Consider the following 16,381-nt stretch of genomic DNA (forward strand, 5'->3'; position numbering starts at 1 on the left):
ACCTGCACACACTCAGCACCCCCCCCCCCCCACACACACACACAGCTGTACACACTCCGCAATCCCCCCTCCCCCCACACACCTGTAAACACTCATCCCCCCACACCTGTAAATTTGTCAGAGCCCTTCCTACACACATATATTGACACACACAAAGCCCCGCCCCCCCTGTACACAAAGAGCCCCCTCCCTTCACTGGTACACTTTTCACAGCCCCTACTTGTAAAAGAGGTCTTCCTTGTCCTAGCTCTTGTTTACACTAAGCTGACATGCCATTGGAAGGAGCCAAGCACAGTCCAGGATACAGTACAGGCGGCGCACAGGAGTGCACATGCAGGAAGTAGCCATATGGACGGTAAAGAGCCCAATGTGAGCAAAATGACAAAGAGCAGCAGCAGCTCTTCTGTTGTGAATGAATGTATAGAGAAAGACAAGGCAGCTACGCTCCTCCCTGGCCTGCTTGGCAGCTGGTTTCCTTGGGACACCCGGGCCCCTCCTGATGCCTGGGCCCCCTACATGTGTATTGGCTGCCCCCCCCCCCCCCAGATAGCGGCCCTGTAAGTAATATTCTTACTCAGTAATTAGCAAGAATCTGCAATAATTTGTATTTTTCTTAAGTACTTGAAAGTAAAACCATGATTAATTCATATTGCACCAATATGGTTGTGCATAAAATTCCACGTGTCACATCAGTATGTCCACAGGATTAGTTTCCTTAATAGACATGGAAAGCAAAAACGTACATATAATATAGACTTGATATAATCTTTCACTGATAAGTCTCTCTAATGATAGATTGTCTGTAATTAAAAAAACATGTTTTTTCATTGCTTTCTTAATCTCTGTGAATGGTAATGAGCACTTGTAGTGCTAACACTTATTAGTTTTCACTTAAAAGGGTATCCTAACAGTGCTTAAAGTGGTAGTAAACTCTTCCTTAATAATTGTACCTACAGGTAAGCTTATAATAAAGCTTACCTGCAGATAAAATATATATCTCCTAAATGTGAACCGTTTGGGAGATATTAGCCCTTTTTTATATTCGGCGCATTCGCTATAAAGGCTTACCCGCGCCGTTCCTTCAGAGCACTGTGTCGTGGCCTGGGACTCTGCGGGAGTGAGATCATCGCGGCTCAGCCAGTCAGCCTGCCTGAGCTCACTAACGCGGAAGCAAGACGGGGTGAAGATGAAGAGTCGTGACAGTGCTCCGCTGGAGGGCTTTGTTTCAAGGTAAGTCCTTCATAATGTGCTAGTATGCAATGCATACTAGCACTTTATGCATTTACCTTGCAGGGTTTTTTTTTCTTTTTTTTGGATGTGGTTTACTACCGCTTTAATTTTCTCAGGTGCTGCTTGAATTATTGGCATCCCTTGCAAACTTTAAACTGTGTATGGTCACCCTTAGGGAATCAATTAAATGCCCAGGTCAGTTAGCCACCTCATTTTATTTTCTGAACGCAATGGATTTTGGAAAACTTGGCTGATTTCTGATTATTATTGTACTCAGCAAACATTAAAAATCTAGTAGTTGCCATTCCAGTATATTATCAAAAAGGATTTGAAACTTGTTTTAAACTGGAGAATTCTACTGCCAATTGAAGCTGCATCCTATTTCCTGTGATTGTTGAATGCATAAGCCTCTGTACTAAGACCACACTTTCACACGGACTCCTGTATCTCTGGTTTACAATCAGTTCTGGTCTGCTTCTTTTCTCTTTTCTGGGTTTAGTAAGAGGGTTACTTCAGGTCAGGGCTGGAGGGCGCTACAAGTCAGTCCTCTGGTACCTCCCCTTGCTGTAGAAGCTAAGAGAAGCATCTAGAAGTCAGTAGGCTGTGAGGAGGGACTGATCAGCATATTTATGGGAGTCTGGCCAATCCCAGGCAGGAAACCTGGCAGTGTGGCAGATCAGTTCATAAATATGGCAGAGCCTGGCCAGCAGGGATGTCGTGTGAAAGATGGAGTGCTGAGAGGTGCTGCTGTGTAGCCTGGGAAGGGTCCCCAGAGAAGCGGGGGTCTTACTTCCAGGCTGGAGGTTGGAAGCTGGAGTAGGAAGACTGAAAGGGGGAGTTCCACTGCCCTGCAGTCCACCGGAAGGAAAGACTGCAAAGCTTGGAGAGGAACTAGTCCAGCTATAGAGGCTTAGATCAAGGAATTGGTGAATCAGGGCTTAGATCACTTCTCACATTGATACAGACATTGCCACCTTTTGGTCTTACTCTGTCTCTCCGACAGAGAGCATAGCCAGAAATATTAATAGCCCAGTCATGTGAAGAATAAAGCCAAGATTCAGCAATACCAGTTAAATCATAGTTTTTTCTTGCAGCAAAGTATCCAACTGTCCTATTTTGCTTGGCAGACTTCTGGCATTGGTGAACAATCGCTAAAATTCATTGTCGCATTTTGCATTTGTTTTTTCCATAATTTTTTTGTGAAACAGTACTATAATTGCCCATGGTTGTTTGTAACATGGGAAACTCTTGTAACCTACCATAATCTTCCCCCCAATTTTCCACCATTTCATTCTCCATCAGTGCCTGACCTCATCTGACTTCCCTACCATATAATATTCTAACTTCCCCAATCCTTGTTAAAATGCTCCTCCAATCTTCTGATAAACCTCTTCCCTAGCACAGCAGACCCCCTTCCATTTAGGTGCAAACCAGGGGCGGACTGACAAATCATGTGGCCCCCGGGCAATAGGGGATTATGGGGCCCCTGTGTCCTTGCCCAAACTCAAAAAAGCCTATGAAAAAGGTACCAGGGGCATCTCATGGGACCCCCTACTGACCCCGGGCCCTCAGGCAGTGCCCGAGTTTCCAAATGGTCAGTCCGCCCCTGGTGCAAGCCATCTCTATCATATAGGTTGTACCCAATGAAAAGTCAGCCCAGTGCTCTAGAAACCCAATTACCCCTTCTGTCTTTAGCCATGCATTTAGTTCTCTAATTTTCTCCTGTCTTTTCTGTAAGAAATACTGTAAGAACCCCTTTCAAATACCGTATATACTCGAGTATAAGCCGAGTTTTTCAGCACATTTTTTGTGCTGAAAAATGGCCCCCTCGGCTTATACTCGAGTCAACGTCTGCAGGGGGGGGCGCGAGGCTCCGTCAAGGGGGGCGCGTACAGGGGTGGGCAGAGGGCTGCTCTTACCTGGCTCCCACGATGATCCATCCAGGAAGCGCTGCTCCTTCCGTCACTCCGGCCACTCCCTCACTCCTGCCGCTCGGCTCCGCCTCCTCACCGGTGATTGGCCGCCGGAACTGTAGCTCAGGAAAGGTACACAGGCGGCCAATCACGGGCGAGGAGGCAGAGCCGAGCGGACCCGCGAAAATCGAGTGAGGGAAAAGCCGGTAAGTGTGCAGTGCAGAGGTGCTGTTGCAACCACATATGCTGGCTGCAGCAGCACCATACTGCAACAGGGGTCAGCAAGTGTCATTGGTGTCAGTGGGAGGAATAGTGCCGCATCATTGGTGTCACTGATACTAATGATGAGGCATTATTCCTCCCACTGACACCAACAATGGGGCACTATTCCTCCCACTGACACCAATGATGGGGCACTATTCCTCCCACTGATACTAATGATGGGGCATTATTCCTCCCACTGACACCAACGATGGGGCACTATTCCTCCCAGTGATACCAATGATGGGGCACTATTCCTCCTACTGACACCAATGATGGGGCACTATTCCTCCCACTGACACCAATGATGGGGCACTATTCCTCCCTCTGATACCAATGATGGGGCACTATTCGTCCCATTGATACCAACGATGGGGCACTATTCCTCCCACTGATACCAACGATGGGGCACTATTCCTCCCACTGATACCAACGATGGGGCACTATTCCTCCCACTGATACCAATGATGGGGCACTATTCCTCCCACTGACACCAATGATGGGGCACTATTCCTCCCACTGATACCCTCGGCTTATACTCGAGTCAATAGTTTTTCCCAGTTTTTTGTGGTAAAATTAGGTACCTCGGCTTATATTCGGGTCGGCTTATACTCGAGTATATACGGTATACATTATATTTATGCCAGGATTAATGACTATAGAATAAAAGATTTATAAAATTACGCATTTTATAAAGTTTAAAGAATAAGTTCACCTTTTGGAACATGTTACATGTTCCACCTGTATTTAGGGTGGAATATGTAAAATGTTCCAGCTACTGCAACCTCTCTCCCTGATCCTCGTCTCAGTGTGACAGCTGGCTAGGGATCATCTCCCCACACCCACTGTCCCAATTCAAAAACAGCGCAGCTGTGCAGGACTCTGCCCACATTGCTGTGTTTTTCATTCACAGTTTCCTGTGAATGAATATGCTACAACTACCATCGGCCACCGTGGCTGACGGCTTGTAGATCTGAATGAACTGCGAGGATTCTGATGAGCACTCTCGTAGTCCATTCACAAGCCCTGCAGCTTTCAACAGACAGCCCGTGTGAAGGTATGGGCAGAAGGATGCAGGGCTTGTCTGCAGAAGCCTGACATTGCACCACTGATCTCGGGTGCAATGCTTTCCAGGCTCCTGCAGGAAAAAATAATAAATGAACATTTTTTTTCTGCAAAAATATGTGCATTTGTTATTTTTTATTAAAAGGTGAACTTATCCTTTAAAAGATTATAATATAAGTTATAGTGGTTGTTTTTCTATATCAATATTTATAAAGTAAATAAGCAGTATCCTGTCAGCCCCAAATTTCTCTGACATTCCAATGCCTCCTTGTGTCTTTATATTTTTTTGTTTATAATGTGTCCTTTCTTGGTGACAGACGTCTCCCAAGTGTCATAATGCTAGATACGTATATTAATTATGCTGTAAGATATGAGTAAAGTCACTATGAAATTGGATTAATTATGTAAAATTAATTAGCTCTGACTGAACTTAAAAATAGCCCATGCATGTCCTACAACATATTGCAGTGAAAAGAGTTAATTTTTTTTATTGGTTCCTGCTCTTGCGTGCACCTCTGTAAATGCTAATTTCAATATTCTTAAAAAAAAATTGAACCATTTATGTCATTTGTCTTAGGTGTCAATCACCAATATTACATGAAAATCAAGAATTTGCTTCCGCAGAAATAATTGGAGAATGTGAAGAGAATTTGGATGACATAAAACATTCTGGTAATGAAGCTTACATAGTTTATTGAATACATTCGTGTAAACAGTGTACATTGCTTTTAGTTATTACGCTCCTGCAGCACGATGCATTTTGAAGATTCTTCTTTAGTTGTGGGAATAGCTTATAAGACATACTAAATATTTGCCCAGGGAATGAGAGGGTTTTTCTAAACAATCTATCTAATGATTATCCAGTAGGGCAAATGGATTTAATGGCAGATTGCAACCTTAAAACTAAAAGTGAGTGTCACTACACAACAGCTGAATTGAAGAGCCAATCCAGTAGAGGAGTGAGGCTTCCGATACCTGAGTGTAGCCAGAGTATTTTCCTTTTGTCCTGATTTCCTGTTTCCTGCCTATGTATTATAAAAATTGCCTATTTGTTGCCCATTCATTTCTCATATATTGTAATCTTTCCCCAGTTGTTACCCATGTTATGCCAAAATTGCCTGTTTTTGCCCTTGTTTTATAACAGTTGGTTCTTGGTTGACCATGTATTACCATGACTATTCATTTTTCCTATATAATATAACGATTGCCTCTTAACAATGTCCTATTTGTTGCCCAATGCTTTTATTGTTTACCTATTTGTTGCCCATCTTTTGCCTAAAACAACATATTTGTTGCCCATCTATTTTCATAATTGCTTGTTTGTCACCCACTTTTTGTATCAAAGTCCTATGTGTTGCCCATCTGTTATAACATTTGCCCCTTTGTTGTCCTTATTGTCAAGACTACTAGTTTGAGGCCTATGTAATATGACGATGGCCTGTTTGTTACTCATATGTTGTAACAATGGCTTGTTTTTTGCCCATGTATGGTAAGTAAAACCTGTTTGTTTCCTATGTATTATAACAATTGTCCATTCATTGCCTATGTATTGCCATAGTTACTTGTTAGTTTCCCATGCATTGTCATGATTACCCAGTGGTTTTTTATGTATTGTAATTGCAGCCCATTTGCTGCCCATATTTTGCCATACTTTCTATTTTGGTGCCCCTGTATTATAAAAGATGGCTGTTTGTTCCCTACATACCAACTTTTTTTGAGTACTACCTAATTTTAGCCCTGTATTGTTACAACTGCTTGCTTGTTGCCTATGTATAGTCATGATTGACTATTTGTTGCCAATGTATTGAATCCGTTTTAAATTTTTTGTCCATATATTATAAAGTTTGCCTGTTTATTGCCCAAGTATTGCCACAACTACCCATTTGTTTCATACTTACTGAGGCTGATTTAGCAAAGGAGCTGAGAATCACCTACATTAAGGAAAGTTTATCTTGAATAAACAGCTAGTTGTTTTTCACATGGTTTAGCAAAACGCCTTAGTAAATCAGAGTAATTGTTTCAATTGCCTGTAGTAATTGTAATGATAGCCTGTTTATTGTCTGGTTATTATAACAATTATTCATTTACTGTCTATGTATTATTTACTAGTAATTATTATTACTCATTTGTAATGAGTGCATGTTGGTTGCCCATATATTGTAATGATTGCTTGCTTGCTGCCTATGTATTGTCAAGATTACCAGACTGTTGCCCATATTTGTTGCCCACCTGCTGTCCAAATTGCTAGTGTGTTATCCACATATATTCACAGTTAGCTGTGTTACCCACATATTGCCACTATTGTCATTGTGCTGCCCATGTATTGCTATAATTGTCTGAATGTTTTTGGTATATTTCCACATTTGGTCACTAATAACCACAGTTCAGTGTTATGACAGCATCTGTATGAGCGTGTAGCTTATACCTTTTTATATTTCTCTGAAAGATTTCTAGTGTCCAAGTTCAGCAGCAAATTCTATTTTGTGTGAAGGTAATAGACCTTGTATTTACAATTCACTGTGCTGCAGAAATTCTTACCTTCGGCACCATGTAGTTTTTGTTTGTAATGTTCATCGGAAGACAGAAAACAGAAGTAATTGCTATATCAAACTATATATTCATCATCTAGAAGGAACTATAATATTTACAAATAAACGACTGTCCATGCCATCTGTCACAAAGACCAGCTGTGGTGCCACCTTGCGTTCAGTCAGTTGTCACATTCCGGGGCCTATTTTAATGATACTGGGTAAAATAACAGCTTAACTGTCTTTGCTATTTATCAAGGCTTCTTTATACTTATTTATTTAGAGGTCAAATATTAGAATTTGTAACCTTGGGTGAACAGTTCCAAAGCAGTTTAAATAAGTAGTCATGTGTAAACTCGACAGATTTTGTAATGTTTTCCTAAAATAAATGCAGTGTGTTGGTTCACAATTTGTAGAATTTGCACAAAGCTGGAGGAAACATTGCAGGGGTTTGTTCCAGACCTAGAGGAGAAACTGAAAGCGATTCTAAATCTTTTTTTTTTCTACTAAAATACATGTCATACTTACCAGCTCTGTGCAATGTTTTTTGCACAGAGCAGCCCTGATCCTCCTCTTCTGGGGTCTCACGCCAGTGCTCCTGGTAAGCACTTGCTATGGAGACACTTATGTGGGCTCGATCCCATGATGTGGTGCCTGCATCCATAAACATGGACAGCATAGCTTGGCTCCACCCTGGTCCCTTGTCATAGGATTTGATTGACAGCAGAGTCAATGGCTCCCACTGCTGCCTCTCTGTCCAATGAGGAGAGAGAGAGAGTCGCTGTTCTTGGGGGGGTTTTTACCTCAAAGTGGAACTTTAGTCAGAAAACTAAGTTCTACTAGATCACTTTAGGCTGTCCCCTTTTGCAGGTATTGCTGTGTAAAAGATTACAAATAAGTGCCTATACTGTTTAAAATCCAGTAATACACTGTCTTACCCTGCTCTGCACATGCTCAGTTGCTCTCTGTTTTTAGGCACTGTGCCGAATTTGTAGAGGCTGATCTGTTGACAGCCTAAAGATTTAATTCAGGACTCTGGTTTTCAGCAAAATTGTAGTCTCCAGCAAGAAGAAACAGGAACAATGCTGGAGATAATTTACAGCACACCAAATTTTGGTATCATTATTAATGTGGAATGTTTGTTCCATGATAAAAAAAAAAAAACCCTTATTTTTTATCATGTTGTTATGGGTAAAGTTCCACTTTAATGCACAGAATGCATTAAGAAAAAATTCCTTAATCCTTTAAAACCACTTTAAATGGTTTGCTAACAATTGGAAGAGCCTTTAAAAAAACCAGAAGTGATTGTAAAAAAATGTGATATTGTTCTAAACAGTTAGCCTGTTCTTCCTTTCATTTCCAGTGATATTCAGTGCAAACAGTCCAAATTCAGTGGATCAGGCAGCTAGAGACAGTATGGAATCTGGAGGTAGAGGTCTGGTGCCAGGTGAAGGAGTTATGCTGAAGAAGGGAAGGAGTGAAAAGGAGAAGAAACAGAGGTGCTACAGTTCAGATTCTTATCCATTGGAGCACAGTAGCCCTATAGGAAGTTTAAGTGGATGCTTAAAGTGATTTTCAACTTTTGCAGTGTAATTTGAGAAAACCCTACTATATGTTTGCTATATGTCCCCATTCAATCAACATATCTAAAAAAAATGTTAGTAAAGAATCTTTCTTACCTTTTAGATGTTTCTGAGGAGAAGGCCTCATGTCAAATTGCAATAATTTTTGAATAATCTCACTTTGTCTGTGTCTCCATACAGACTGGGGACTCACTGACTTAACCCTTCTTTAGGACAGTGTTCAAATCTTATTTACAACTAATAATGATAAGCTGCCAGCACGGTGCAGATAGGGTTAATTATATTAAACATTACTCCACAGCCTCCCCTTAAACATTACAAACAAGGGAGGTAAGTAGCAATTTTTATTTCAGAAAGCATTTTATTGGGATTTACATTTTGAGGAGGTGGAAAGATTAACATCATAGTAGCACAGCAAATTAATGTTAGAATTAAAATGCAGTAAGTTGAGTACAAAAAAAAAGGATTTGTTTGGGAAAATGTTGGAGCAAATTAGGCTGTGCTTTAATAAGGTTTTTTTTGTCACCTTGGATCCTCTATGGCAGTGGTTCTCAACCTTTCTAATGCCGCGACCCCTTAATACAGTTCCTCATGTTGTGGTGACCCCCAACCATAAAATTATTTTCGTTGCTACTTCATAACTGTAATTTTGCAGTGGGAGGACTAGTGCCACATCATTGGTGTCAGTGGAAGGAGTAGTGCCCCATCACTGATGTCAGTGGGATGAATAGTGCCCCATCGTTGGTGTCAGTGGGAGGAATAGTGCCCCATCGTTGGTGTCAGTGGGAGGAATAGTGCCCCATCGTTGGTGTCAGTGGGAGGAATAGTGCCCCATCGTTGGTGTCAGTGGGAGGAATAATGCCCCATCGTTGGTGTCAGTGGGAGGAATAGTGCCCCATCGTTGGTGTCAGTGGGAGGAATAGTGTCCCATCGTTGGTGTCAGTGGGGGGAATAGTGCCCCATCGTTGGTGTCAGTGGGGGGAATAGTGCCCCATCGTTGGTGTCAGTGGGGGGAATAGTGCCCCATCATTGGTGTCAGTGGGGGGAATAGTGCCCCATCGTTGGTGTCAGTGGGGGGAATAGTGCCCCATCGTTGGTGTCAGTGGGGGGAATAGTGCCCCATCGTTGGTGTCAGTGGGGGGAATAGTGCCCCATCGTTGGTGTCAGTGGGGGGAATAGTGCCCCATCGTTGGTGTCAGTGGGGGGAATAGTGCCCCATCGTTGGTGTCAGTGGGGGGAATAGTGCCCCATCGTTGGTGTCATTGGGAGGAATAGTGCCCCATCGTTGGTGTCATTGGGGGGAATAGTGCCCCATCGTTGGTGTCAGTGGGGGGAATAGTGCCCCATCGTTGGTGTCAGTGGGAGGAATAGAGCCCCAACATTGGTGTCAGTGGGGGGAATAGTGCCCCAACATTGGTGTCAGTGGGGGGAATAGTGCCCCATCATTGGTGTCAGTGGGGGAATAGTGCCCCATCATTGGTGTCAGTGGGGGAATAGTGCCCCATCATTGGTGTCAGTGGGGGGAATAGTGCCCCATCATTGGTGTCAGTGGGAGGAATAGTGCCCCATCATTGGTGTCAGTGGGAGGAATAGTGCCCCATCATTGGTGTCAGTGGGAGGAATAGTGCCCCATCATTGGTGTCAGTGGGAGGAATAGTGCCCCATCATTGGTGTCAGTGGGAGGAATAGTGCCCCATCATTGGTGTCAGTGGGAGGAATAGTGCCCCATCATTGGTGTCAGGGGGAGGAATAGTGCCCCATCATTGGTGTCAGTGGGAGGAATAGTGCCCCATCATTGGTGTCAGTGGGGGGAATAGTGCCCCATCATTGGTGTCAGTGGGGGGAATAGTGCCCCATCATTGGTGTCAGTGGGGGGAATAGTGCCCCATCATTGGTGTCAGTGGGGGCAATAGTGCCCCATCATTGGTGTCAGTGGGGGGAATAGTGCCCCATCATTGGTGTCAGTGGGGGGAATAGTGCCCCATCATTGGTGTCAGTGGGAGGAATAGTGCCCCATCATTGGTGTCAGTGGGGGGAATAGTGCCCCATCATTGGTGTCAGTGGGGGGAATAGTGCCCCATCATTGGTGTCAGTGGGGGGAATAGTGCCCCATCATTGGTGTCAGTGGGGGGAATAGTGCCCCATCATTGGTGTCAGTGGGAGGAATAGTGCCCCATCATTGGTGTCAGTGGGAGGAATAGTGCCCCATCATTGGTGTCAGTGGGGGGAATAGTGCCCCATCATTGGTGTCAGTGGGGGGAATAGTGCCCCATCATTGGTGTCAGTGGGAGGAATAGTGCCCCATCATTGGTGTCAGTGGGGGGAATAGAGCCCCATCATTGGTGTCAGTGGGGGGAATAGTGCCCCATCATTGGTGTCAGTGGGGGGAATAGAGCCCCATCATTGGTGTCAGTGGGGGGAATAGTGCCCCAGCATTGGTGTCAGTGGGGGGGAATAGAGCCCCATCATTGGTGTCAGTGGGGGGAATACTGCCCCATCATTGGTGTCAGTGGGGGGAATAGTGCCCCATCATTGGTGTCAGTGGGGGGAATAGTGCCCCATCATTGGTGTCAGTGGGGGGAATAGTGCCCCATCATTGGTGTCAGTGGGAGGAATAGTGCCCCATCATTGGTGTCAGTGGGAGGAATAGTGCCCCATCATTGATGTCAGTGTGGTGGAGGGGGAAATAGTGCCCCATCTTTGGGGTCAGGGGGGGGAATAGTGCCCCATCGTTGGTGTCGGTGGGGGGAGGAATAGTGCCCCATTCTTGGTGTCAGTGGGGGGAGGAATAGTGCCCCATCGTTGGTGTCTGTGGGGGGGAGGAATAGTGCCCCATCGTTGGTGTCAGTGGGGGGGAGGAATAGTGCCCCATCGTTGGTGTCAGTGGGGGGGAGGAATAGTGCCCCATCGTTGGTGTCAGTGGGGGGGAGGAATAGTGCCCCATCATTGGTGTCAGTGCGGGGGGGGGGAGGAAATAGTGCCCCATCATTGGTGTCAGTGGGAGAAATAGTGCCCCATCATTGGTGTCAGTGGGAGAAATAGTGCCCCATTGTTGGTATTAGTCACACAAATGATGGGGCACTATTCCTCCCACTGACACCAATGATACTTACCTTGCTGACCCCTGCTCCAGCCTGGGCTCGCTCTCTCACTTACCTGTCAGCTGTCATCCTTCTCTGGCCGCTCTCCTCTTCACTTACTCCGGCAGTTCCCTCGATCTTCTTAGATCTACGCGCGCTGCCGCTCGGCTCCTCCTCTCCAAGCTCCACCTCCTCGCCGGTGATTGGCCGCCTGTGTGCCTCTCCTGAGCTACAGTTCCGGTGGCCAATCAGCGGCGAGGAGGCGGAGTTGTTGAGGGATCCCGGAGGTGTGGCCAGGTGACAGGGCAGCGTGTCATCCCGCCCACACATCGACTGAGTCAGAGGAGCGGTGTCTCGGTTCCTAAGACCATCGGAAATATGTGTTTTCCGATGGTCTTAGGCGACCCCTGGGAAATGGTCGTTCGACCCCCAAAGGGGTCGCGACCCCCAGGTTGAGAACCGCTGCTCTATGGCATTCTTTTTTTTTTCTCACAGCGTGCGGAAAGTACTGCCGATAACCAGCAGCTGTCACATAGCATATCGGCACTGATCATCAGGGCACTGATCATCAGTGCCCTGCAGTGCTGCCCACCAATTCCACCCACCAGTGCCTCTCACCAGTGCCCAGCAGTGCCACCCATTAGTGCCCCCCAGCAGTGCCACCCATCTGTGCTGCCCAGCAGTTGTGCCCAGCAGTGCCGCCCAGCTGTGCCATCAGTCAGTGCCGTTAGTCAGTGCCATCAGTCAATCAGTGCAGCATCATCAGTGCCTCCTCATCAATGCCCACCAGTACTGCCTCATCAGTGCAGCCTATCAGTGTCCATCGGTGCTGCCTATCAGTGCCAATTAGTGCTGCCTATCAGTGCAGCCTCATCAACACACATCAGTGAAGGAGAAAAATTACTTTTTAAAAATTTTTTTGTTTATAGTGCAAAAAAATAAAAAAAAACCAGTGGCGATTGAATACCACAAGAAATTCATATGAGTACAGTGTTGCATGACCTCGCAATTGTCATTCAAAGTGCGACAGTGCTGAAAGCTGAAAATTATCCTGGGCACGAAAGGGGGGTATAAGTGCCCAGTAGGCAAGTGGTTAAGCACAGCCTGTACATTTAATGAGCAAATATGGCCACACCTATTGAACATAAATCCACACTAATTAGATTATTAACACCAAGCCGAAAACTTTGGCATGTATTGTATATCTGTAAAAAGACTATAATTCCCCTCTATGCAATGGTTTTCTCAAAAATCTGACCTGAGAACAGTGTTTTCTCGCTTCTGCTCCCAGCCTGCTAAGTTTCATTATAGTCTGTCTGCCTAACCAGCAGTTCATGCTAAAGATTTTGATCAAAAACAACAGCTCAAGAATAAGCATAATATAATTTTCTGGCTGACCTGGTAGCAGGTGGCATCACACGGCTGCACATTCTACAAAGTCACTGTGAATTAAATACAGAATGTCCTTCTGTATAGAAAGGCAGTTTTCAGATAAGTAAACAGTTATAGGCAGCAATATATGAGATTTTTTTATGCCAAGCTATTTTAAGCATATGTCAAGGCAAAATAAAAAATACATATGCAGTGCATCTCTGCATTGCATACACATTTTTATATGTTTTATCCTCTTTGAGGTGCTGCAAGTGCAGAAAAATACCTGTTGATCAACCAGAAATGCCCTTAGCTCTTAAGTCCTGTTTTGGGCTGACAACACAGCATTTTTGTGGAAAGAGTGTTGTCAACTCTCTCAAATGTCTTTCATTAAACTACTCAGCAACTCCCTCTCTCAGATCTCTACAAGGCAAAGACTAATCATTCTCTAGTCCAAGGTATGAACCAGAAAGACTATTTAAAAGAGAAGTATGGCTTTGTTGCAGGGGCGGACTGACCATTTGGAAACTCGGGCACTGCCCGAGGGCCCGGGGTCAGTAGGGGGCCCCATAAGATGCCCCTGGTACCTTTTTCATAGGCTTTTTTGAGGTTGGGCAAGGACACAGGGGCCCTATAATCCCCTATTGCCCGGGAGCCCCATGAGTTGTCAGTCCGCCCCTGCTTTGTTGTACTTATCTAGGTGGATACATAATCGGCCTGATGCTGCATCTGTTCTACGCCAGGTGTAATTGTGAGAACTCGGCGATCACATGACCGCTGATGACCGCTGCTGTGAGTAGAGAACGGTGACTGCCTGTCTGCTCTTCCTCCCACCTGGGGAAAGCCCACTGTCAGCTGAAAATGGGTCACAGGAGTGCAGAACGAATTGCACTCCTGTGATTCACAGGAGAAGGACAGCCAAAAGAGCTTTGGCTGTCCTTCTCCTTTAACCACTTCAAGTCTGGACACTTTTACCCCCTTCCTGTCCAGGTCAATTTTCAGCTTTTAGTGCTATCACACTTTGAATGACAATTGCGCGGTCATGCAACACTGTACCCATATGAATTTTTTTGCATTTTTTTTGAGACCGATAAAGTTTTATTTTGGTGGTATTATTCACCACTGGGATTTTATTTTTTTTGATATGCAAATGAAAAAGTCTAAAAATTTTGAAAAAAAGTGTTTTTCGTCTAAAATTTAGCAAATAAATAATATTTCATCATAAATCTTGGCCAACATTTATTTCGTTATCTTTTTAGTAAAACAAAATAACCCAAATTAGTTTATAACCAAAAATTATAATTTTTAAACATTTATTTTACATTATTTTATTTTTTTTATATTATTATTTGTTTTTTTTTGTTTTGTTTTTTTTTGTTTTTTACATACTGTCACCCTAGCAGTACAGTGTCACCATGGTGGGGGGGTGATGAAGATTTTTTTTTTTCTTACACTGATTGCTTTTACACCCATAAAGGCTGCAAAAGCAATCATTTCTCCTTCTCTCTGGCTGCATTCTTGCAGCCATTGAGAACTACTGTGTGAGCTGTGATTGGTCACAGCTTGTCACATGGTACAAGGCTGTTGTGAATAGCCTTGTACCATTCACAGATTTCACATGTAGTAAGCAATAATGTCAGAAGTGACATCTTGCTTACTACTCTGCATGTGATTACTGATTGGTCAATCAGTGATCACATGATCGGGACCTCACACAGAGGTCCCGTATGACTATCGGTGTTCCACTGTGTACGGAGGACACAGTGGGCACCATATCGCTGTGCTGCGTGCTCCCAGGGAGCGCTCACAAGCAGGGGGCAGGGAGGCCATTTATAAATGGCCACCCGACCCTGCACTGCCACCGTCCAGCCGTTTATATACAACGGCCGGATGGGAGGTGGTTAAGATAACACAGGCAGTGTAGGGAGGGCACAGGACAGCTTTTTATTTCTGACAAGACCAGCAGATATAACAAAATTCTTCCAATAGTATAATAACCAGTTCCTGCCGAGCCTGATCTCAACCACATGATTGCTGTGACAGCTGTCCCTGTACTCTTTATCCTCTTGAATGGAGAAAAAGATATATTAAAACATTATCTCCCTGCAGAGAAAAAAAACATTGTGTAAAATAAAAAAAGATAAAATAGCTAGATCAGGTTGCTGCGACATTCAGATGGTAGGGTCAGAATTTGGCATAAACAACATGAAAGCATGGATTCACCCTGCCTTGTATCAAAGGTTCAGGCTGGTGGTGGTGGTGTAATGGTGTGGGGGATATTTTCTTGGCACTAGCAAAGTATACCTAATATAGTCGCCACTGAGTATATATATATACCCCAATGAACTTTTGCTAATGCAAAATTAATCCCTTAAAATTACTATTATGAAATGTAATTTTGGAGGGTACTGTCTTTTTCTTTTCTTTTTTTTACTTCTATTTCTATTGTAGCATGCTTACCAAGATTTACATTACCAAGTTTTCATATTTTCAAAGTGAAGTTTTCAAAAACCCATCAAAAATATATTAAATAAAAAAACAAAGTTATGCAGTGACATAAAGTACTGCAAGTCACTGACAGCTCCGAGAGTCGATCGGGATACAGTAGGACTGATTCTCAATCACATGATTGCTGTGATAGGCTGTGGTTGGCTATCAAAGTGATTAGTAACTGTAGAGCCTGCCTCTGTACTCTTTCTCCTCTTAAATGGAGAAAAAGATTCATTGTATCTGTTTCTCCTTACAGATAAAAGATAAAATAGTTAGCTCAGGGTTTGATTTAGCTCAGTGTCAGGGTTAGGGTCACAGGTTATTGTCAGCGTGTTTTAGATAAGATAAAAAAAATAGCAAAATGTGCATTATTGTTTCTGGGCACTGCTACACGTACAAAGATCAAATAATGTGTGGTATTGCATGCTATCTTCAGTAGTAGGAGATTTTTCTTTTTTTCTTTGGTGGCGGGTCATGGTAATGGCAAGAAATATTCAGCTAAATTTTCAAAAGTGATATTTTGTACTATATTGGGTCAGTTTTCATTCCATAAAAAATAAAGCAATATCTATTATCATATACAACAAAATGCAGGACAAATCTGTCCTGAAAAAGCAAGGTATAATTCATCTGGATACACAAAGTAGATGTGATCATATGTACTGTAGAGAGTGACTAACACATGCTAAAGTTGCAAAATGGATTCGGGCATTAAGATTTTTTTACCTTCTGTCATGCAGGGATTAAACAGACCAAAAGGAAGCAATAAAGAGAAGTTCAGTGTAAGAGTTTACATACACTTAAAGGATAAGTTCACCTTTGGAACATGTTACATGTTTTTAGGGTGGAACATGTTCCCA

General features: G+C 43.8%; 1 protein-coding gene across 2 annotated transcripts in view; it reads left to right on the plus strand.

Moving 5' to 3' along the window:
- Positions 1-16,381, plus strand: part of SIPA1L2 (signal induced proliferation associated 1 like 2) — a 314,324-nt gene that overhangs the window by 178,885 nt on the left and 119,058 nt on the right. For both annotated transcript variants that reach the window (XM_089669771.1, XM_089669772.1), the window contains one exon: positions 5,047-5,141. In XM_089669771.1, the coding sequence (XP_089525897.1) occupies positions 5,047-5,141 (95 nt within the window). The remainder of the gene's footprint in view (positions 1-5,046; positions 5,142-16,381) is intronic.

The sequence above is a fragment of the Staurois parvus genome, unplaced genomic scaffold, assembly GCF_062004578.1.
Source record: "Staurois parvus isolate SC_StPar_1 unplaced genomic scaffold, SC_StPar_1.0 ptg000081l, whole genome shotgun sequence".
Taxonomy (NCBI): Eukaryota; Metazoa; Chordata; class Amphibia; order Anura; family Ranidae; genus Staurois; species Staurois parvus.